General features: G+C 43.2%; 6 protein-coding genes and 1 pseudogene across 50 annotated transcripts in view; all 7 read right to left on the bottom strand.

Moving 5' to 3' along the window:
- LOC124860211 (protocadherin gamma-C5-like) overlaps positions 1-23088 on the bottom strand; it is a 295710-nt gene that overhangs the window by 18463 nt on the left and 254159 nt on the right. The window contains exon 1 of one of the 45 annotated variants that reach the window (XM_047353275.1): positions 157-2773. The exons of the other annotated variants lie outside the window; for them this stretch is intronic. Coding sequence (XP_047209231.1) covers positions 157-2607 — 2451 coding nt within the window. The 5' untranslated portion in view covers positions 2608-2773. Of the gene's footprint in view, positions 1-156; positions 2774-23088 lie in introns of those variants that run through there. 45 annotated transcript variants of the gene reach the window in all.
- On the bottom strand, positions 3430-6165 carry LOC124860216 (protocadherin gamma-C5-like). Its single transcript, XM_047353327.1, has one exon. It carries the CDS (start codon positions 5968-5970, stop codon positions 3490-3492), a length of 2481 nt encoding a protein of 826 aa, XP_047209283.1. The 5' UTR covers positions 5971-6165; the 3' UTR covers positions 3430-3489.
- LOC124860222 (protocadherin gamma-C5-like) lies at positions 6808-9474 on the bottom strand. The gene has a single exon (XM_047353334.1). It carries the CDS (start codon positions 9287-9289, stop codon positions 6830-6832), a length of 2460 nt encoding a protein of 819 aa, XP_047209290.1. The 5' UTR covers positions 9290-9474; the 3' UTR covers positions 6808-6829.
- Positions 10115-12699, bottom strand: LOC124860223 (annotated as a pseudogene).
- On the bottom strand, positions 13537-16214 carry LOC124860215 (protocadherin gamma-C5-like). The gene has a single exon (XM_047353326.1). The coding sequence runs from the start codon at positions 16034-16036 to the stop codon at positions 13556-13558; it is 2481 nt and encodes an 826-aa protein (XP_047209282.1). The 5' UTR covers positions 16037-16214; the 3' UTR covers positions 13537-13555.
- Positions 16923-19569, bottom strand: LOC124860735 (protocadherin gamma-C5-like). Its single transcript, XM_047354268.1, has one exon. The coding sequence runs from the start codon at positions 19386-19388 to the stop codon at positions 16923-16925; it is 2466 nt and encodes an 821-aa protein (XP_047210224.1). The 5' UTR covers positions 19389-19569.
- Positions 20398-23041, bottom strand: LOC124860217 (protocadherin gamma-C5-like). The gene has a single exon (XM_047353328.1). The coding sequence runs from the start codon at positions 22874-22876 to the stop codon at positions 20405-20407; it is 2472 nt and encodes an 823-aa protein (XP_047209284.1). The 5' UTR covers positions 22877-23041; the 3' UTR covers positions 20398-20404.

Raw genomic sequence — 23088 nt, 5'->3', positions numbered from 1 at the left:
TCAGAAATATCGAGAAAATGTGTTTATATTATTGTTTACAATCACTTAAAATGTCTCAATACCGGAGTTAAACATTCTCTCACTCATTTCTAGGTTCTGTAGCGCGATATTGATGGAAAGCTGACTAAATTAACTTTATTGTGACTCCGTGCTTACCTGCTGGCTCTCAAAGGTCCAGGTGCTGTCGGGTAAAGACGCATCCAGAACACTGATGACTTCTCTAAAGTCTGTGGTGCTGCTGGGTTTGATCAAAGTGAAATCACTGTACTCTGACATTGGAGACATGCAGGACCTGAAGGACTGACTCTGAGACATCATGTCTCCTCCCAGGACCTCCACGTACTTTATAGGTCCATCAGTGTTGAGCTGAATCTGCAGGTTTCTGTTGGGGTTCTTGTAATCATCACAGTCGCTCCGTCTCATGCAGCAGCTCCCGTTTCTGCTGCTCCTGATGCATTTCACCGCTAAGATGAGAAAAGTCACCAGAGACAGCACGGACACCGAGGCCAGAGACAGGATCAAATAAAGGGTGATTCTGCCAGTTTTCTTGCTGGGCTCGGACAGTTTGTGTCGGAGGTCTAAGATGGGCTCATGGAGACCGTCCTCCAGTAGGATGGACACCGTGACGGTGGTGGACTGAACCGGTTCCCCGTCGTCCTTGATCTCTACCAGCAGCCTCTGAGAGGAGTCGTCCTGCTCGGACACAGCGCGTTTAGTCCTCACCTCCCCTGTGTACTGATTGACGGTGAACAGAGAGGCGTCTGTGGCCTCCGCCAGTCTGTAGGAGATCCAGGCGTTATGGCCCGAGTCAGCGTCCACAGCCGTCACCTTAGTAACCAGGTGACCCGCTTTAGCGGAGCGGGGCATCCTCTGATGAGAGAGGGAGCCCAAGGCAGCGGAGGAGGGGTAAATAACAGCGGGGGCATTATCGTTCTGGTCCCGGATAAAAACATGGACAGTGGCGTTGCTGCTGAGAGAGGGAGAGCCCTGGTCCTTTGCCTGAACCTGAATCTGAAACACCTTCAGCTTCTCATAGTCAAACGAGTGCATGCTGTAGATGCTTCCGTTATCTGAGTTAATGTAAACATAAGATGAGACAGAGACGTCCTGCACTTTAGAGTCCAGTATGGAGTAAGAGATCTTTGCGTTTTCACCAGAATCCAGATCAGATGCTGACACTGAGTAAAGTATGAATCCTGGCACTCCGTTCTCTTTTAAATATACATTATATGAGGGCTGAGTAAAAACAGGAGGGTTGTCATTTACATCAGCGATGCGGACATAAATAGTTTTCCTACTGGACAGAGGCGGGGAACCTGAATCAGTGGCGGTTATCTCAACATCATATTCCGCATTTTTTTCGCGGTCTAGAACACCAGCAGTAATCAGTGCGTAATTGTTTGAAAAAGAAGGTTTTAAACTGAAAGGAGATTCATGGGCAAGTTTTAACACCACGTTGCCATTATTACCTGAATCAAGATCACGCGCACTTATTAACGCTACTACTGTACCTTTTGGGGCGTCCTCGCGTACTGGGGTGGGCTTGGAAGTTAACATTATTTCTGGCACGTTATCATTGACGTCTATTACACTTAATTGTACACGACAATGACCCTCCATTTCAGGAACCCCTTTGTCCTTTGCAGTGATACTTATTTCCGTCTTGCTACTGGTCTCATAATCTAACGGGTTTAATAAAATAATTTCACCTGTATCCGAGTTCATCTTAAAAATGGATAGTAGCGACTGAGGTGTGCTATCAGCAAATCTGTATTCGATCTCTGCATTAACACCCTCGTCTGCATCTGTAGCTTCAACTTGGACAAGGATAGAACCAACGGCACTATTTTCAGGCACAGAAATATTATACAACGTCCTTTTAAACACTGGGACATTGTCATTGTTGTCCAATACAGTCACAATGATATTCGTGGTTCCAGTTTTCACAGGGCTGCCCCCGTCTAACGCTGTTAGTAATAACTGATGTACGCTTTGTTTCTCTCTGTCAAGGGGTTTCTCTAGCACAAGCTCGGGAACATGTCGGTCACCAGACAATTCTTTCATTTTCAAGCTAAAACATTCGCTTTTACTTAGTGTGTATGACTTTACTGAATTACTACCAACATCCTGATCCTGTGCAGTGTCCAAAGGAAAGCGTATACCAGCAGCTGTAGATTCAGCTATCTTTAAATGCCGTTCTTCTTTTACAAAAACCGGAGAATTGTCATTTATGTCCTTTACATCCACTTCTATCCTGTGTAGCTGTAGTGGATTCTCTGCCACAATTTGCAGTGATAAAATACAGCTGGCGCTTTGTCCACATAAAGCCTCTCTGTCTATTCTGTCATTCACCACCAGGTCGCCCTTCTCAGCATCCACACTAAAATACTGCTTATCAGCCTCAGAGGCGACACGCAGTTTACGGTCAAAAATGTCTGATAATCCCAAACCGAGGTCTTTTGCGAGATTTCCAACCACAGAACCCGGTTTGACTTCCTCTGGGATGCTGTAACGAGTCTGTCCGTGTATTGTAATCCAAAAAAGAAAGAAATGATACCACCAAAGCACAAGCCATCTCCAGTCTCGGTGTCTCATTCTCTTTGTCATCCCCGGTCGCTGCCCGGTCCGTTATAATGTATTTCCCATGGAAGTATTTATCCACATAATCCAGATTTCAAAGGCATCGCTAGAACGGATATTCATAAACAATTAGTCTAATTCTTACTATTAAAAGACATTATAAAGACTTTATGAAATAAGTGCATCTCCTCTCCGTCTCTGAGCACAGTGAGGGTTACTGTGACGAGAGCAAGTGGGGGAAGGACTCGATTTCTTTGTACAATTCTGTAAACTATTGGTCTGCATCAGCCACCCTGTCGGTCCAATCACAAGCACTTCAGCAGCCCCGTAAAGCTACAGTAGGAATCACAAGAAATGTGGGCAGATGTAACATCCCCTTAATATAAACACATAAATAAATTATTAGATAAATAAATAAATTAATTAATTCAGGGCACGCAGCCTATAAAAGCTAGTTTCATTTTTAAAAAGGTTCAGATCCAAAATAAGATTATTTTGCAAACCCATAGTTTACAGAAGGAATTGAGCAACCTTGAGATGAAAAACAAAACAACAATAAAAATGGCTCATTGAAGCCTTGAAGAGACATTAAAATACAGAGATTTAATGTCTACATCCAGGCCAGCGGTGCTGAAACACTCGAAAACGGCTTAAACTTTTATTGCTTTTGGGTGCGACAGATGACAGAAGATAGCAAGAAAAAATATGAATAAATACATAGACTTCAGCAATATTTGGTAATTTATTTCTTATTTTGTACGGTCTAGTTTTAGACGAATTGTTCCTCGTAGATAATAAAGCTGTACTCAACCCTGAACGCTTACAATTACACGTTAATTTGAAATACAAAACAACAAAACAAAAAGACAACAACAAAGTAATAATAATAATAAAACCCAAAGAAAGTGTTTATGAAAATCTAATTATTTTTTGGCTCACCTGCTGGCTCTCAAAGGTCCAGGTGCTGTCGGGTAAAGACGCATCCAGAACACTGATGACTTCTCTAAAGTCTGTGGTGCTGCTGGGTTTGATCAAAGTGAAATCACTGTACTCTGACATTGGAGACATGCAGGACCTGAAGGACTGACTCTGAGACATCATGTCTCCTCCCAGGACCTCCACGTACTTTATAGGTCCATCAGTGTTGAGCTGAATCTGCAGGTTTCTGTTGGGGTTCTTGTATTCATCACAGTCGCTCCGTCTCATGCAGCAGCTCCCGTTTCTGCTGCTCCTGATGCATTTCACCGCTAAGATGAGAAAAGTCACCAGAGACAGCACGGACACCGAGGCCAGAGACAGGATCAAATAAAGGGTGATTCTGCCAGTTTTCTTGCTGGGCTCGGACAGTTTGTGTCGGAGGTCTAAGATGGGCTCATGGAGACCGTCCTCCAGTAGGATGGACACCGTGACGGTGGTGGACTGAACCGGTTCCCCGTCATCCTTGATCTCTACCAGCAGCCTCTGAGAGGAGTCGTCCTGCTCGGACACAGCGCGTTTAGTCCTCACCTCCCCTGTGTACTGATTGACGGTGAACAGAGAGGCGTCTGTGGCCTCCGCCAGTCTGTAAGAGATCCAGGCGTTATGGCCCGAGTCAGCGTCCACAGCCGTCACCTTAGTAACCAGGTGACCAGCCTTAGCGGAGCGGGGCATCCTCTGATGAGAGAGGGAGCCCAGGGCAGCGGAGGAGGGGTAAATAACAGCGGGGGCATTATCGTTCTGGTCCCGGATAAAAACATGGACAGTGGCGTTGCTGCTGAGAGAGGGAGAGCCCTGGTCCTTTGCCTGAACCTGAATCTGAAACACCTTCAGCTTCTCATAGTCAAACGAGTGCATGCTGTAGATGCTTCCGTTATCTGAGTTAATGTAAACATAAGATGAGACAGAGACGTCCTGCACTTTAGAGTCCAGTATGGAGTAAGAGATCTTTGCGTTTTCACCAGAATCCAGATCAGATGCTGAAACTGAGTAAAGTATAGATCCTGGTAATCCATTTTCCTTTAAATACACTGTATATGTTAGTTGCGTAAATACAGGTGGATTGTCATTTATATCAGTAATATTAACCTTAATTGTCTTTTTGCTGGACATCGGTGGTAAGCCCAAGTCAGTGGCGGCTATCTCGACATTATACTCTGAGAAGTGTTCTCTGTCTAAAGCACCGTTTGTGATTAAAGCATAATTGTCAGAAAAGGACGGTTTCAGCTTAAAGGGAGTATCTTTGGGAAGCTGCAATATAACTTTACCATTATCGCCAGAGTCAACATCTCTTGCGCTAATTAAAGCCACCACAGTACCGCTTGGTGCGTTCTCAGGCACCGAGTTTGGTTGAGAGGTCAGAAATATATTTGGAGGATTATCGTTAACGTCTAACACTTCAATATGGACAGTGCAATGCCCCTCCATTCTCGGGTTTCCTTTGTCTGTAGCGGAAACATCAATCTCATAATTAGTATTAGTTTCAAAATCTAAACTCCCAATCAAGCGTATTTCCCCAGTTAACGAATCTATATCAAACACAGACAGGACATTATCTGATGTATGCGCACCAAATGCAAACTCGACCTCTCCGTTGAGACCTTCATCGGCATCTTTAGCTGTCAATGTAAGAATTGATGCCCCGTTTTGTGCGTTTTCGCTTATGGAAACTTTATAAAGGCTCTTCTCAAATGTAGGAAAATTGTCGTTAATATCGAGGACATTTATGGTTATTTGGCAGGTCCCAGACCTTACTGGATTTCCACCATCTATAGCAATGAGCGTCAGTTTGTGTGTGGATTTTTTCTCTCTGTCAACAGATTTAGATAGAACTAACTCTGGAACTCTTTTACCACCAGACACATCTTTGATTTTCAAACTAAAAAATTCATCTTTACTTAAAGTATATGATCTCACTGAGTTGACTCCAACATCAAGATCTTGAGCTGTTTCTAGTGGAAAATGCACCCCAGCCGCTGCCGACTCGGCTATTTGCAATGTTTTTTCAGTCAACGGGAATCTGGGAGAATTATCATTAACATCTTGTATTTCCACCTCTACTCTGTACAGCTGTAAAGGTGTATCAATCACAACTTGCAGAGTTAAAACGCAACTGGCGCTTTGTCCACACAGAGCCTCTCTGTCTATTCTGTCATTCACCACCAGCTCTCCCTTCCCCGCATCCACGCTGAAAAACTGCTCGCCAGCCTCAGAGGCGACCCGCAGCTTACGGTCAAAAATGTCAGATAATGACAAACCCAAATCTTTGGCGAGATTTCCGACCACAGATCCCGGTTTTAGTTCCTCTGGGATGCTGTAACGAGTCTGTGCTTCTATTGTACTCCACAGGAGAAAAAATGTATGCCACCAGAGCGCCTGCCATCTCCAGTCTCGGTATCCTATTGTCTTTGTCATCCTGGATTCTCAAAAATTATTACCCAGTGAAGAAACCAATCAGATGTTCTATATCCTCCATGGCAGTAAACAATTAATCCAAAGCAAGATTCCAAAATCGAGGCTAACAAAGATGTGCATTTTCTTTGTTTGCTTTAGCTCCATTAGTAGCATTGCTCCGTTTCATCTATCTGCTTGCAATGGGAGTGCTTGTGACTGTGTGGCTGCATGGGGGAGGGACTAGATTTCTTTGTACAGCTCTGTGTTTCATTGGTGCTCAACATCCATTTCTGCCATCCAGTAAGAAAGGCAGTGAGCATTTCATTGAAAGACACGGGTGCGCGGAATTCAGTTGGCGAGTAAGAAATTAATTATTCCCACAATTACTGGTAATGACAACAGACTACAGATATAGAAAATGTCGTGATTTACAAAAATAAGCAAGAATAAAAATAAAAAAGATAAATGATGTACTTTGTATTAGTATGACACTAATCCTTTATATATATTTTTATTGTTGCACACCGGTTTTCGGCAGTTTAGCCCTGTTATCAGAAACCTTGTTGAAGTTCTCACTGTCCAGCACTGAGGTGCTGAAATATTATACCATCCACTGAAATGTAAAATCAAGAATTGCATTGCATAATCTTTTAATAGAAAACGCGAACTTACATACTGGAAGCCTTTGTACTAAACGAAGCTGAATAACATACCAAACTGTCCAAAGATGCAAGAGTAACGTCACAGCAAAAACAGCAAAATAAATAAATAAATCAACAAGAAAAAATCAAGTAACCGAACGTTTTTACTCAGCATTTTAAGTAGTACGAAAAACATATATTTAATAAACCATCGTTTAATTGATAAAGACTGCTGTTCTTTAGCTCACCTGCTGGCTCTCAAAGGTCCAGGTGCTGTCGGGTAAAGACGCATCCAGAACACTGATGACTTCTCTAAAGTCTGTGGTGCTGCTGGGTTTGATCAAAGTGAAATCACTGTACTCTGACATTGGAGACATGCAGGACCTGAAGGACTGACTCTGAGACATCATGTCTCCTCCCAGGACCTCCACGTACTTTATAGGTCCATCAGTGTTGAGCTGAATCTGCAGGTTTCTGTTGGGGTTCTTGTAATCATCACAGTCGCTCCGTCTCATGCAGCAGCTCCCGTTTCTGCTGCTCCTGATGCATTTCACCGCTAAGATGAGAAAAGTCACCAGAGACAGCACGGACACCGAGGCCAGAGACAGAATCAAATAAAGGGTGATTCTGCCAGTTTTCTTGCTGGGCTCGGATAGTTTGTGTCGGAGGTCTAAGATGGGCTCATGGAGACCGTCCTCCAGTAGGATGGACACCGTGACGGTGGTGGACTGAACCGGTTCCCCGTCGTCCTTGATCTCTACCAGCAGCCTCTGAGAGGAGTCGTCCTGCTCGGACACAGCGCGTTTAGTCCTCACCTCCCCTGTGTACTGATTGACGGTGAACAGAGAGGCGTCTGTGGCCTCCGCCAGTCTGTAGGAGATCCAGGCGTTATGGCCCGAGTCAGCGTCCACAGCCGTCACCTTAGTAACCAGGTGACCCGCTTTAGCGGAGCGGGGCATCCTCTGATGAGAGAGGGAGCCCAGGGCAGCGGAGGAGGGGTAAATAACAGCGGGGGCATTATCGTTCTGGTCCCGGATAAAAACATGGACAGTGGCGTTGCTGCTGAGAGAGGGAGAGCCCTGGTCCTTTGCCTGAACCTGAATCTGAAACACCTTCAGCTTCTCATAGTCAAACGAGTGCATGCTGTAGATGCTTCCGTTATCTGAGTTAATGTAAACATAAGATGAGACAGAGACGTCCTGCACTTTAGAGTCCAGTATGGAGTAAGAGATCTTTGCGTTTTCACCAGAATCCAGATCAGATGCTGACACTGAGTAAAGTATGAATCCTGGCACTCCGTTCTCTTTTAAATATACATTATAGGAGGACTGAGTAAAAACAGGAGGGTTGTCATTTACGTCGTTGATTGTAACTGGTATAACCTTTTTACTGGAAAGTGGAGGAGAACCCGAATCAGTGGCTGTTATCTCGATATGATACTCTGAGAATTTTTCTCTATCTAACGGGCCGCTGGTAACCAGCGCATAATTATTAGAAAATGAAGGTTTAAGAGTAAAAGGAGAGCCTTTATTTAACTGCAATGTAACTTTGCTATTATTACCGGAGTCAGCATCGCGTGCATTAAGCAAAGCGACTACTGTGCCACCTGGTGCGTCTTCACGCACAGGCTGAGGTTCAGAGGTCAGAACAATTTCTGGCGTGTTGTCATTAATATCTAAAACGTCTACCTGTAAGTGACAGTAACTCTCCATTTCAGGGACCCCTTTGTCTTTAGCAGATATTTCAATTTTATAGGAAGTTGTTTTTTCATAATCCAAGTCTCCTTTCAAATATATTTCTCCAGTTGATGAATTGATTTCAAATATGGATAATACGGACTCCGGTGTTCTCGAACCAAAAGAATATTCGATTTCTCCATTAGGTCCCTCATCAGCATCCGTAGCAGGGATTTTTATTATAGAACTATCTTTTACAGCATTTTCCTGCAAGGAAACCGTAAAAATATTATTTTCAAATACTGGAAAATTATCGTTAATGTCCAGCACAGTAATTGTAATCAGTGAGGTACCCGACAGGGCCGGATTTCCCCCATCTACTGCAGTCACTTTTAGCTGATGCACTGCTTTCTTCTCTCGATCAAGTTGCTTTTCCAACACTAGCTCGGGGACTGCTCTGCCACCAGTAACATCCTTCATTTTTAGTGTAAAGCATTCGTTTCTTGTCAAAGTGTAAGACTTTACAGAATTAACCCCGACATCTAAATCCTCCGCACTTTCCAAAAGAAAGCGAGTTCCCACTGCTGCCGATTCTGCAATTTTCAAAGACAATTCTTTTGCTTGAAACATTGGATAATTATCATTTATATCTTTAATTTCTACCTCGAATCGGTATAAATGTAATGGGTTTTCAATAACTATCTGTAAAGGTAACACACAGCTGGCGCTTTGTCCACACAGAGCCTCTCTGTCTATTCTGTCATTCACCACCAGCTCTCCCTTCCCCGCATCCACGCTGAAAAACTGCTCGCCAGCCTCAGAGGCGACCCGCAGCTTACGGTCAAAAATGTCAGATAATGACAAACCCAAATCTTTGGCGAGATTTCCGACCACAGATCCCGGGTTCAATTCCTCTGGGATGCTGTAACGAGTCTGTGCTTCTATTGTACTCCACAGGAGAAAAAATGTATGCCACCAAACAGCTTTCCATCTCCAGTCTCGGTATCCTATTGTCTTTGTCATCACGGATTCTCAAGGATTAATTCCAAGTGAAGTAATCAAAAATATGCTCTATATCCTCCATGGCAGTGAAGAATGAATCCAAAGTAAAATTCCAAAATAAAGCCTAAGAAACATTTCCATCTTTTTTGTTTGCTTTAGCTCTATTAGAAGCATAGCTCCTCTCCATCCATCTGCTTGCAATGGGAGTGTTTGTGACTGTGTGGCTGCAAGGAGGTGGGACTAGATTTCTTTGTACAGCTCTGTGTTTCATTGGTGCTCACTGTCTTTCTATCATCCAGTAAGATAGTGGTGGAGATTTCATTTTAAGACATGGATGGGCTGAAAAGATCAAGAGCAATACCACTGGAGAAGGAGAAATGAATCTTTCCTGCACTTATTGACAAGGACAAAGCATTACTGATATAAAAAAGTAGCGATTTAAAAAAAAATATTTATACATAAAGATTCTGTAATTTAAATCAATATGACACATATTTTGAATTCTACTTGTATTTACAAACAGATTTTCGGCAGTTTGTGCCATTTATAAGAACTCTTGTTGAAATCGTCGCTGTCCAGCTCTGTAGTACTGAAACGTAGTGCCGTTTTTGAAAGTGTACAGGAAAGATAACGTCAATATATTTATACGGGCAAGGAGAATTATGTACTGGATGCCTGTTTACAGAAACCAGTTAACACAACAATTTACCTGAAGATGCAACAGTTGACACAGAGACACTCAACAAGAAACGAATCAGTAAAGGATGGCTGTCACTCAGCATTTTAAGTAGTACAAAAAAGATATATTTAATAAACCATCATTTAATTGATAAAGACTGCTGTTCTTTAGCTCACCTGCTGGCTCTCAAAGGTCCAGGTTCTGTCGGGTAAAGACGCATCCAGAACACTGATGACTTCTCTAAAGTCTGTGGTGCTGCCGGGTTTGATCAAAGTGAAATCACTGTACTCTGACATTGGACACATGCAGGACCTGAAGGACTGACTCTGAGACATCATGTCTCCTCCCAGGACCTCCACGTACTTTATAGGTCCATCAGTGTTGAGCTGAATCTGCAGGTTTCTGTTGGGGTTCTTGTAATCATCACAGTCGCTCCGTCTCATGCAGCAGCTCCCGTTTCTGCTGCTCCTGATGCATTTCACCGCTAAGATGAGAAAAGTCACCAGAGACAGCACGGACATCGAGGCCAGAGACAGGATCAAATAAAGGGTGATTCTGCCAGTTTTCTTGCTGGGCTCGGACAGTTTGTGTCGGAGGTCTAAGATGGGCTCATGGAGACCGTCCTCCAGTAAGATGGACACCGTGACGGTGGTGGACTGAACCGGTTCCCCGTCGTCCTTGATCTCTACCAGCAGCCTCTGAGAGGAGTCGTCCTGCTCGGACACAGCGCGTTTAGTCCTCACCTCCCCTGTGTACTGATTGACGGTGAACAGAGAGGCGTCTGTGGCCTCCGCCAGTCTGTAAGAGATCCAGGCATTATGGCCCGAGTCAGCGTCCACAGCCGTCACCTTAGTAACCAGGTGACCCGCTTTAGCGGAGCGTGGCATCCTCTGATGAGAGAGGGAGCCCAGGGCAGCGGAGGAGGGGTAAATAACAGCGGGGGCATTATCGTTCTGGTCCCGGATAAAAACATGGACAGTGGCGTTGCTGCTGAGAGAGGGAGAGCCCTGGTCCTTTGCCTGAACCTGAATCTGAAACACCTTCAGCTTCTCATAGTCAAACGAGTGCATGCTGTAGATGCTTCCGTTATCTGAGTTAATGTAAACATAAGATGAGACAGAGACGTCCTGCACTTTAGAGTCCAGTATGGAGTAAGAGATCTTTGCGTTTTCACCAGAATCCAGATCAGATGCTGAGACTGAGTAAAGTATGAATCCTGGTAATCCGTTCTCTTTTAAATATACATTATATGAGGGCTGAGTAAAAATAGGAGGGTTGTCATTCACATCGTTGATTGTAACTGGTATAACCTTTTTATTGGAAAGTGGAGGAGAACCCGAATCAGTGGCTGTTATCTCGATATGATACTCTGAGAATTTTTCTCTATCTAACGGGCCGCTGGTAACCAGCGCATAGTTATTAGAAAATGAAGGTTTAAGAGTAAAAGGAGAGCCTTTATTTAACTGCAATATAACTTTGCTATTATTACCGGAGTCAGCATTGCGTGCATTAAGCAAAGCAACTACTGTGCCACCTGGTGCGTTTTAATGCACAGGCTGAGGTTCAGAGGTCAGAACAATTTCTGGCGTGTTGTCATTAATATCTAAAATGTCTATCTGTAGATGACAATGGCTCTCCATTTCAGGGACCCTTTTGTCATTAGCAGATATTTCAACTTTATAAGAGGTAGATTTTTCATAATCTAAATCCCCTGTTAAATAAATATCTCCAGTTAATGTTTTGATTTAAAAAATGGATAACACGGACTCTGGTGTCCTCGGACCAAAAAAGAATTCGATTTCTCCGTTTGGTCCCTCATCAGCATCCGTAGCAGTAATTTTAATCACAGAAGTACCTCTTGGAGTATTTTCTTGTAAAGAAAATTTATAAGTGTTCTTTTCAAATACTGGAAAATTATTGTTAATGTCCAGCACAGTAATTGTAATTAGTGAGGTACCCGACAGGGCTGGATTTCCCCCATCTACTGCAGTCACTTTTAGCTGATGCACTGCTTTCTTCTCTCGATCAAGTTGCTTTTCCAACACTAGCTCGGGGACTGCTCTGCCACCATCTATCTCTTTAATTTTTAGTGCAAAACAGTCATTTTTTGTCCAACTGTAGGTTTTAACTGAATTACTTCCAACATCTAAATGTTCTGCATTCTCCAAAGCAAAGCGAGTTCCCACTGCTGTCGATTCTGCAATTTTTATAGACAGTTCTTTTGCATGAAATATTGGAGAATTATCATTGATATCTTTAATTTCTACCTCAAATCGGTATAAATATAAGGGGTTTTCAATAACTATCTGTAAAGGTATCACACAGCTGGCGCTTTATCCACACAGAGCCTCTCTGTCTATTCTGTCATTCACCACCAGCTCTCCCTTCCCCACATCCACGCTGAAAAACTTCTCGCCAGCCTCAGAAGCGACCCGCAGCTTACGGTCAAAAAAGCTCAGATAACGACAAACCCAAATCTTTGGGGAGATTTCTGACCACAGAACCCAGTTTTAGTTCTTCTGGGATGCTGTAACGAGTCTGTGCTTCTATTGTACTCCACAGGAGAAAGAAATGATGCCACCAGAGCCCCTGCCATCTCCAGTCTCGGTATTCCATTTTCTTTGTCATCCCCGATCCGTTAGGTCGTAGTACTCCACATTATGAAGATGAAGGTACTAATCCAGTTCCAGTGGGAATCAAATAGAGTCTTAAACATAGAAAAATCATGTCCATTCATGCCTGTTACGTAAATCAAATATCTAATTTTATTCTCCGAGGTATAAGCGTCACGCCGCAATCTAACTCATTTCACTGTTAACGTTTTGAGGTGCTGAAGCAACTAAAGGAGGATATAGATCTCTTAGTACTTTCTTGTCTGCTATTGGAGCACAGCATACTACACCGTCATCCGATAGGAAGCGCTCTGAGCAGAGCTTTTAAAGACAGAGACAGCATTGTTCATGAAAACAACTGTGCACAATGTTTTAGACAGTGGAGCTTTAAAACATACACAACTCCCCTGATTTTATGTTTTTTGTTCATACTGTGAGATATTAATACAATAAAATGATGAGGAAAAAAATAACCATACAACCATTATTTTCCAGACATGCATTAGCAGTTAACCCTTAACAGCTAAGCCAAAATTGTCCTCCTGGGATTTTTTTCTTCTTTTAACTACAAAATGAAACAGAAAATGTTCTGTGAGTAAGTGCTTTGGCTCATTTATTCACAAGACTCGGACATTTCAATATCTGGCAGTTTTTAACATACTATTAATTATTGTGTACTACAATGTAGCATTATTTAACAATATAATAAAGGCTTTACAAACATCAAAAGACGATGTCATTTCTTTACATTTATTTCATATACGTTTTAAAAATGCTGTTAAAAATCTAGCGTTTTTAACAAAGAACTAAGTTGTAAACAGACTTCAATATCACAAATATATGACTGGATTGGCAGGGGATTTATTGTATTTAGATTTACAAAAGCATAAAGCAGGCAACAAAAAAAAAAAGATTATTAGTAGACTAAGCATCCAATAATGTCCGCCATCCATCTTTTTGACGCAGTTATTCACTAATGTGTAAATGCAATTTGATTTAGCTCACCTGCTGGCTCTCAAAGGTCCAGGTGCTGTCGGGTAAAGACGCATCCAGAACACTGATGACTTCTCTAAAGTCTGTGGTGCTGCTGGGTTTGATCAAAGTGAAATCACTGTACTCTGACATTGGAGACATGCAGGACCTGAAGGACTGACTCTGAGACATCATGTCTCCTCCCAGGACCTCCACGTACTTTATAGGTCCATCAGTGTTGAGCTGAATCTGCAGGTTTCTGTTGGGGTTCTTGTAATCATCACAGCCGCTCCGTCTCATGCAGCAGCTCCCGTTTCTGCTGCTCCTGATGCATTTCACCGCTAAGATGAGAAAAGTCACCAGAGACAGCACGGACACCGAGGCCAGAGACAGGATCAAATAAAGGGTGATTCTGCCAGTTTTCTTGCTAGGCTCGGACAGTTTGTGTCGGAGGTCTAAGATGGGCTCATGGAGACCGTCCTCCAGTAGGATGGACACCGTGACGGTGGTGGACTGAGCCGGTTCCCCGTCATCCTTGATCTCTACCAGCAGCCTCTGAGAGGAGTCGTCCTGCTCGGACACAGCGCGTTTAGTCCTCACCTCCCCTGTGTACTGATTGACGGTGAACAGAGAGGCGTCTGTGGCCTCCGCCAGTCTGTAGGAGATCCAGGCGTTATGGCCCGAGTCAGCGTCCACAGCCGTCACCTTAGTAACCAGGTGACCCGCTTTAACGGAGCGGGGCATCCTCTGATGAGAGAGGGAGCCCAGGGCAGCGGAGGAGGGGTAAATAACAGCGGGGGCATTATCGTTCTGGTCCCGGATAAAAACATGGACAGTGGCGTTGCTGCTGAGAGAGGGAGAGCCCTGGTCCTTTGCCTGAACCTGAATCTGAAACACCTTCAGCTTCTCATAGTCAAACGAGTGCATGCTGTAGATGCTTCCGTTATCTGAGTTAATGTAAACATAAGATGATACAGAGACGTCCTGCACTTTAGAGTCCAGTATGGAGTAAGAGATCTTTGCGTTTTCACCAGAATCCAGATCAGATGCTGACACTGAGTAAAGTATAGATCCTGGCACTCCGTTCTCTTTTAAATATACATTATATGAAGGCTGACTGAAGAGAGGTGGATTGTCATTTACATCTGTGATGCTGACGGGGATAATCCTGGTACTAGAGAGAGGGGGAGACCCTGCATCTGTAGCAGTTATTTCTATCTTAAACTCTGAGACTCTCTCTCTGTCTAAAGGACCATTTGTAATCATTGCATAATTATTAGAAAAAGAGGGTTTTAGACTAAAAGGTGAGCCCTTTGGAAGCTGCAGGCTTACTTTACTGTTATCACCCGAATCAAGATCACGTATGCTGAGCAAAGCCACCACTGTTCCGCTGTTGGAGTCTTCTGGCACTGATGTGGATTTGGAAGTGAGCACAATTTCTGGGGCATTATCGTTTACGTCTAACACATCCACCTGCACAGTACAATGTCCCTCCATTTTAGGCAAACCTTTGTCTTTCGCACTAATGTCTATCCGATATGATGCCTGCGTTTCGAAGTCTAATGACTGTTTCAAATATATGTCTCCAGTTACAGCATCTATATGAAATATGGCCAGAACTGATGCGGGTGTGTGAACACCATAGGAGTATTCAATTTCTCCATTTAGACCCTCATCGATATCTGTTGCTTTGGTTGTAATAACAAATGAACCATTTGCACTGTTTTCTTGAACAGCAATTTTATAAAAACTTTTTTCAAATTGTGGAACATTATCATTAATGTCAAGGACATGTATGGTTATCTTTGAAATTCCGGTCTTAACGGGATTTCCCCCATCCACAGCCGTAAGAACTAAACTATGTGCTGCCCTTTTTTCCCGGTCTAATGATTTACTTAATACCAACTCAGGGATTTTTCTTCCATTTTCAATTTCCTTAACCCTTAGGGTGAAGCAATCATCTTTGCTTAGTGTGTACGTTTTTAATCCGTTATTTCCAACATCGGGATCCTCCGCCATCTCGAGAAGAAAATGAACACCTACAACGGTGGATTCAGCTATTTCTATCACATGATCGCTTTTGAGAAATGTAGGAGCGTTGTCATTTACGTCTCTTATTTCCACTTCTATCCTGTGTAGCTGCAGCGGGTTTTCTGCCACAACCTGCAGAGGTAGCACGCAGCTGTCTCTTTGTCCACATAACGCCTCTCTGTCTATTCTGTCGTTCACCACCAGCTCGCCCTTCCCCGCATCCACACTAAAATACTGCTTACCAACCTCAGAGGCAACACGCAGGTTACGGTGAAAAATGTCTGATAATCCCAAATTGAGGTCTTTGGCAATATTTCCAACCAGGGAGCCTCGTTCCAGCTCCTCTGGGATGCTGTAACGAGTCTGTCCGTGTATTATATTCCATAAGAGAAAGAAAACATGCCACCAAAACGCCTGCCATCTCCAGTCTCGGCGTCCCATTCTCTTTGTCATCCTCGCTCCCTTAAAGCACATTCATCCCCATTGAAATATTAGAAAATAAACGGACCAGTGTTAAAAACCATTAATGGCGACACAGCCAAACTCCAAAGAAATCCAAATATGTGCATCGTAAGACAAAAAAACTAACGATTACGTATTTAGTTGGACTGTTGAAGTGCACCCTCTTCTCTGTTCATAATCAGAGCAGTGCACTGGCTTCAGTGCTGAGAATAGATGGGGGAGGGAGTAGATCTCTTTGTACAACCCACGATGCAATTGGCACAGTCCTTTACAACGACACCCAATAGATTTGGAACAGATGCGCCATAACAAAATAGAGTAATTTAAAATGATTAGATGTTTGCTACCAACACACATAAAAGATTGGCAAAATATAATAAAATAAAATAAAGTAATATTAAAACAGAATTCACGTTTTTTATTTTAATTTTATCGTGTAACCCTTATTTCAGACCATTTTTTGTAATTCATATCAAATATTCCTAAAGCGGCCTAAATAATTAATTCAGCATTTTTTTTTAGCACAACAAGGTCCGTTTAAAGATACAATACGAAGTAAATTATTGTTGTTCTGCGTTTGTGTTCCGATTTTAATCAAACATTCACTGACGTTTCGTGCACTGTAAGAAATCAACACGTATTGAAGATGCGATATATGATGAATAACTGTGCCGTGTAAAATATGTCATGCATAAATAACGGACCTTAAAAACCACTGTCGGATAAAAAACATATTTTATATATTTTCTTATGTTTCATTTGTTAAGAAAAAAAGTAAAACAGATCTAATTTATATTCGTTCTATTTATTGAAATGTATAGAAACACGTTTGTGGCAGTCAAAGTTACAAATACAGCACTAAAACAGTCTTATATATGAAACATAACAATGTTTTTGTTCATTTTTGGCTCACCTGCTGGCTCTCAAAGGTCCAGGTGCTGTCGGGTAAAGACGCATCCAGAACACTGATGACTTCTCTAAAGTCTGTGGTGCTGCTGGGTTTGATCAAAGTGAAATCACTGTACTCTGACATTGGAGACATGCAGGACCTGAAGGACTGACTCTGAGACATCATGTCTCCTCCCAGGACCTCCACGTACTTTATAGGTCCATCAGTGTTGAGCTGAATCTGCAGGTTTCTGTTGGGGTTCTTGTAATCATCACAGTCGCTCCGTCTCATGCAGCAGCTCCCGTTTCTGCTGCTCCTGATGCATTTCACCGCTAAGATGAGAAAAGTCACCAGAGACAGCACGGACACCGAGGCCAGAGACAGGATCAAATAAAGGGTGATTCTGCCAGTTTTCTTGCTGGGCTCGGACAGTTTGTGTCGGAGGTCTAAGATGGGCTCATGGAGACCGTCCTCCAGTAGGATGGACACCGTGACGGTGGTGGACTGAGCCGGTTCCCCGTCATCCTTGATCTCTACCAGCAGCCTCTGAGAGGAGTCGTCCTGCTCGGACACAGCGCGTTTAGTCCTCACCTCCCCTGTGTACTGATTGACGGTGAACAGAGAGGCGTCTGTGGCCTCCGCCAGTCTGTAAGAGATCCAGGCGTTATGGCCCGAGTCAGCGTCCACAGCCGTCACCTTAGTAACCAGGTGACCAGCCTTAGCGGAGCGGGGCATCCTCTGATGAGAGAGGGAGCCCAGGGCAGCGGAGGAGGGGTAAATAACAGCGGGGGCATTATCGTTCTGGTCCCGGATAAAAACATGGACAGTGGCGTTGCTGCTGAGAGAGGGAGAGCCCTGGTCCTTTGCCTGAACCTGAATCTGAAACACCTTCAGCTTCTCATAGTCAAACGAGTGCATGCTGTAGATGCTTCCGTTATCTGAGTTAATGTAAACATAAGATGAGACAGAGACGTCCTGCACTTTAGAGTCCAGTATGGAGTAAGAGATCTTTGCGTTTTCACCAGAATCCAGATCAGATGCTGACACTGAGTAAAGTATAGATCCTGGTAATCCGTTCTCTTTTAAATATACATTATAGGAGGACTGAGTAAAAACAGGAGGGTTGTCATTTACATCAGTGATGCTGACAGGTATGATTTTACTGCTAAATAGGCGGGGAGAACCTGAATCAAAGGCTTTTATTTCGATATCATAGAGTGAGATTTTTTCTCGGTCTAGTGGGCCGTTGGTGAGCAGTTCATAGTTATTAGAAAACGAAGGTTTCAGAGTAAAAGGGAAACCATTTGGAAGATGTAACACCACTTTTCCATTATTACCCGAGTCAATGTCTCTCGCACTGATCAAAGCTACCACTGTTCCACTGGGTGCGTCCTCACGAACGGGGCTGGGCTTAGAAGTGAGCACAATTTCGGGAGCATTATCATTTATATCCTCTATATCAATCTGCACACGACAGTGTCCCTCCATTTCCGGAGTCCCTTTGTCTTTAGCGGTTATATCGATAAGGTATGATTTAGTTGTCTCATAATCAAGAGGCCCTCTTAACAACATTTCCCCACTTTTATCGTTGATTTCAAATGTTGATAAGACAAACTCTGGAGTACGAGACCCAAATAAATATTTTACTTCACCATTAAGACCATCATCAGCATCTGTGGCTGTCAATTTGATAACAAACGTCCCTGTAGTGCTGTTCTCTTTTAAAGAAATCTTGTATTCATTTTCACTGAAAACTGGAAAATTGTCGTTATTGTCAAGAACTGTGACTGTAATTTTACAAGTTCCTGATCTAGGAGGAGTTCCTCCATCTAATGCCTTAAGTGACAACTGATGTAAAGGATTATTTTCTCTGTCTAATGGCTTCTCTAATACCAATTCTGGGACAGCCTTACCATTCTTTGTTTCTTTAAACTTTAAAGAAAAATAATCGTTTTTGCTCAGGGAGTATGACTTTAAAGAATTGCCTCCAACATCAGAGTCCTCGGCGTTTTCTAACGGAAAACGTTTTCCGACAACAACAGATTCAGGTATTTTAAGGTTAATTTCCTGCGAAGGAAAACTCGGAGAATTGTCATTGATGTCTCTTATTTCAACTTCAATCCGATGAGATTGCAGAGGATTTTCAACAACTACTTGCAAAGGTAGCACGCAGCTGTCTCTTTGTCCACATAAAGCCTCTCTGTCTATTCTGTCATTCACGATCAGCTCGCCCTTCCCCACATCCACGCTGAAATACTGCTCACCAGCATCAGAGGCGAGGCGCATTTTACGGTCAAAAACGTCTGATAATCCCAAACCTAGATCTTTGGCAAGATTTCCAACCATCGATCCCTCTTTTAGTTCCTCCGGGATGCTGTAACGATTCAGTGCGTCTATTGTACTCCACAAAAGGGAAAAATGATGCCACCAAAGAGCCATCCATCTCCAGCCCCGGTATCCTTTTCTCTTTGTCATCCTTGATCCGCTATATGACGTAAATTTCCATAAAAGTCCGGTTTACATCAACGTTCCACCCATGTTTGAAGAAAATACTTCTTCGTTTAGAAAATGATGCACCTTCTGATTGTGAATTTAAGATGAATCTCATGTTTAGCTGGGTGAAATACCTGCTTATCAGTCTGTCTCTCGTATAGCTCAGTTCACTCTGTTACAGCGCTCTCTGCATTGGGGGCAGGGACTGGATTGCTTTGTACAGTTCGAAATCCTATTGGTGCTCAGCTTCCCTCTGCAACACCCAACGAGAAGCTGTCAGATCGACAGTCTTAAAGTGATAGCATGCACTACCCTGAGTGCATGCACTGAGCTTATCAATTGGCTGATTTAATTAAACCAAACAGTTTTGAGCCAGCATTAACTCGACAAATCAACTACACAAAAAGAAATATCAGCAACTCTATTCAAGAAAATTCGCTTTTCTGGCCAGTTTGGAGTAAATACATTTGTTTCAACGTTGAAAACAACCACTGCGTCTCGCCGTCCGGTCTTATGGTGCTGAATAACATGCATAAATAAAGATAAATGTCAGCTGACAACGCAAGGGTTAAACCTTCAAATAGTGTTTTATTGCTAATATGCCAGTAATTGAAGAAAATATGTAAACAAATATTGGGACAACAATGTCTAGTGTAACACTGGTAAAGGCCAAGCTTAGACAGACAGACAATAGCTTTATTGTTTTTCTTTTTTTTAACTTTTACCATCTTGCTAGTGCTGAAACACGAAAATACACAACATTTTCTGAAGGATAAATTATGTCAGCAAGCGGTACACGAAAAAGATCAACAACAATAGAAGGTTAGTTTAAACATATACATAGTTTTCATTTCCCAATATATCGCTAGATACATATTTACTTTTATTAAGGATCAACTGATATGTCTTGTCTTAATATTTACACAGGGTTAGAGATCCGTTTAACTACTTTTTGGATTTTGTGGCGCAATGTTAACATGAAGCTGTCTAAATTACCCTTAATGTGACTTTCTGCTTACCTGCTGGCTCTCAAAGGTCCAGGTGCTGTCGGGTAAAGACGCATCCAGAACACTGATGACTTCTCTAAAGTCTGTGGTGCTGCTGGGTTTGATCAAAGTGAAATCACTGTACTCTGACATTGGAGACATGCAGGACCTGAAGGACTGACTCTGAGACATCATGTCTCCTCCCAGGACCTCCACGTACTTTATAGGTCCATCAGTGTTGAGCTGAATCTGCAGGTTTCTGTTGGGGTTCTTGTAATCATCACAGTCGCTCCGTCTCATGCAGCAGCTCCCGTTTCTGCTGCTCCTGATGCATTTCACCGCTAAGATGAGTAAAGTCACCAGAGACAGCACGGACACCGAGGCCAGAGACAGAATCAAATAAAGGGTGATTCTGCCAGTTTTCTTGCTGGGCTCGGACAGTTTGTGTCGGAGGTCTAAGATGGGCTCATGGAGACCGTCCTCCAGTAGGATGGACACCGTGACGGTGGTGGACTGAACCGGTTCCCCGTCGTCCTTGATCTCTACCAGCAGCCTCTGAGAGGAGTCGTCCTGCTCGGACACAGCGCGTTTAGTCCTCACCTCCCCTGTGTACTGATTGACGGTGAACAGAGAGGCGTCTGTGGCCTCCGCCAGTCTGTAAGAGATCCAGGCGTTATGGCCCGAGTCAGCGTCCACAGCCGTCACCTTAGTAACCAGGTGACCCGCTTTAACGGAGCGGGGCATCCTCTGATGAGAGAGGGAGCCCAGGGCAGCGGAGGAGGGGTAAATAACAGCGGGGGCATTATCGTTCTGGTCCCGGATAAAAACATGGACAGTGGCGTTGCTGCTGAGAGAGGGAGAGCCCTGGTCCTTTGCCTGAACCTGAATCTGAAACACCTTCAGCTTCTCATAGTCAAACGAGTGCATGCTGTAGATGCTTCCGTTATCTGAGTTAATGTAAACATAAGATGAGACAGAGACGTCCTGCACTTTAGAGTCCAGTATGGAGTAAGAGATCTTTGCGTTTTCACCAGAATCCAGATCAGATGCTGACACTGAGTAAAGTATAGATCCTGGCACTCCGTTCTCTTTTAAATATACATTATAGGAGGACTGAGTAAAAATAGGAGGGTTGTCATTCACATCAGTTATACTGACGTGAATAGTTTTCTTACTGGACAGCGGAGGGGAGCCTGAATCAGTTGCAGTTATCTCAATATTATATTCGGAAACGTTTTCTCGATCCAAAACACCATTTGTAACTAGTGCGTAATTTTGTGAAAACGAGGGTTTCAGCGCAAAATTACTTTTCTTAGGGAGTTGCAGTTTTACTTTTCCGTTATCACCGGAGTCAAGGTCCCGGGCGCTGATCAAAGCGACTACGGTGCCATTCGGTGAGTCTTCGCTCACAGGCTTTGGTCGAGAAGTAAGAATTATTTCTGGGGCATTGTCATTAACATCTAAAATGTCAACATGCACTATACAATGTCCCTCCATTCTTGGAATCCCTTTATCTTTCGCACTCACGTCCAATTCATAATTGGAGTCTTTTTCGAAATCTAGTTTTCCTTTAAGAAATATTGTTCCCGATGTGGGATCAATAGAGAAAATAGAGAGCACAATTTCTGATGTGTGCGCTCCAAATGAATATTCTATCTCTCCGTTTTGATCCTCATCCGAGTCTGATGCTTTTGTTTGTACTATTAATGCACCTTCCGCAGCATTTTCCGCAACGGATACTTTGTACAAGGATTTTTCAAAAGCAGGAATATTATCGTTTATATCAAGAACTCTGATTGTTATCTGTGCAGTCCCGGATCTCACTGGGTTACCTCCATCTATAGCTGTCAAAAGAAGCTTGTGAACAGCTTTTTTCTCTCTGTCTAACGGTTTTGACAATATTAATTCGGGGACTTTTCTTCCTCCAGCAACCTCCTTATGTCTTATACTAAAACACTCGTCTTTACTCAGAGTATACGACTTAAGTGAATTAACACCGACATCTTGATCTACGGCAACTTCTAGTGGAAAATGAGCTCCAATAACTGTGGATTCCGAAATGTCCAATATCATATCACTTGATGGGAATCTGGGGGAATTATCATTAATATCTTGAATTTCAACTTCCACACGAAAAAGCTGCAGTGGGTCTTCAATGACGACCTGCAGAGGTAACACGCAGCTGGCGCTTTGTCCACATAAAGCCTCTCTGTCTGTTCTGTCATTCATAACCAGCTCGCCCTTCCCCGCATCTACGGTGAAATATTGCTTACCAGCCTCAGAGGCGACGCTTAATTTACGGTCAAAAATCTCACTTAAAGACAGACCCAAATCTTTTGCAAGATTTCCAACCACGGATCCCTGCTTTAGTTCCTCCTGGATGCTGTAACGAGTCTGACAGTCTATTGTACTCCACAGAATGAAGAAATTATGCCACCAAAGCACCAGCCATCTCCAGCCACGGAATCCATTTCTCTGTGTCATCCTTGGTCCGCTATAACATATTAATTCCAGTCGAGGTTGTGTACAGAAACAATCCTATATCCATCCTCTCGCGTATTATTCTCCACGAATAGTTACAACGCATGAATTTGAACCCAAATATAAAATCTTCATGTTGCAAAATAAATCTCATCCTCTCCTCTGACACTCTGCATTGTGAGTGCAAGAGCACAGAAGCTGAATGGGGGCAGGGA

The sequence above is a fragment of the Girardinichthys multiradiatus genome, chromosome 23 (genome assembly GCF_021462225.1).
Source record: "Girardinichthys multiradiatus isolate DD_20200921_A chromosome 23, DD_fGirMul_XY1, whole genome shotgun sequence".
NCBI lineage: Eukaryota > Metazoa > Chordata > Actinopteri > Cyprinodontiformes > Goodeidae > Girardinichthys > Girardinichthys multiradiatus.
Note: the sequence above shows the minus strand (reverse complement) of the source record. Positions and strands in the feature narration are given on the sequence as shown.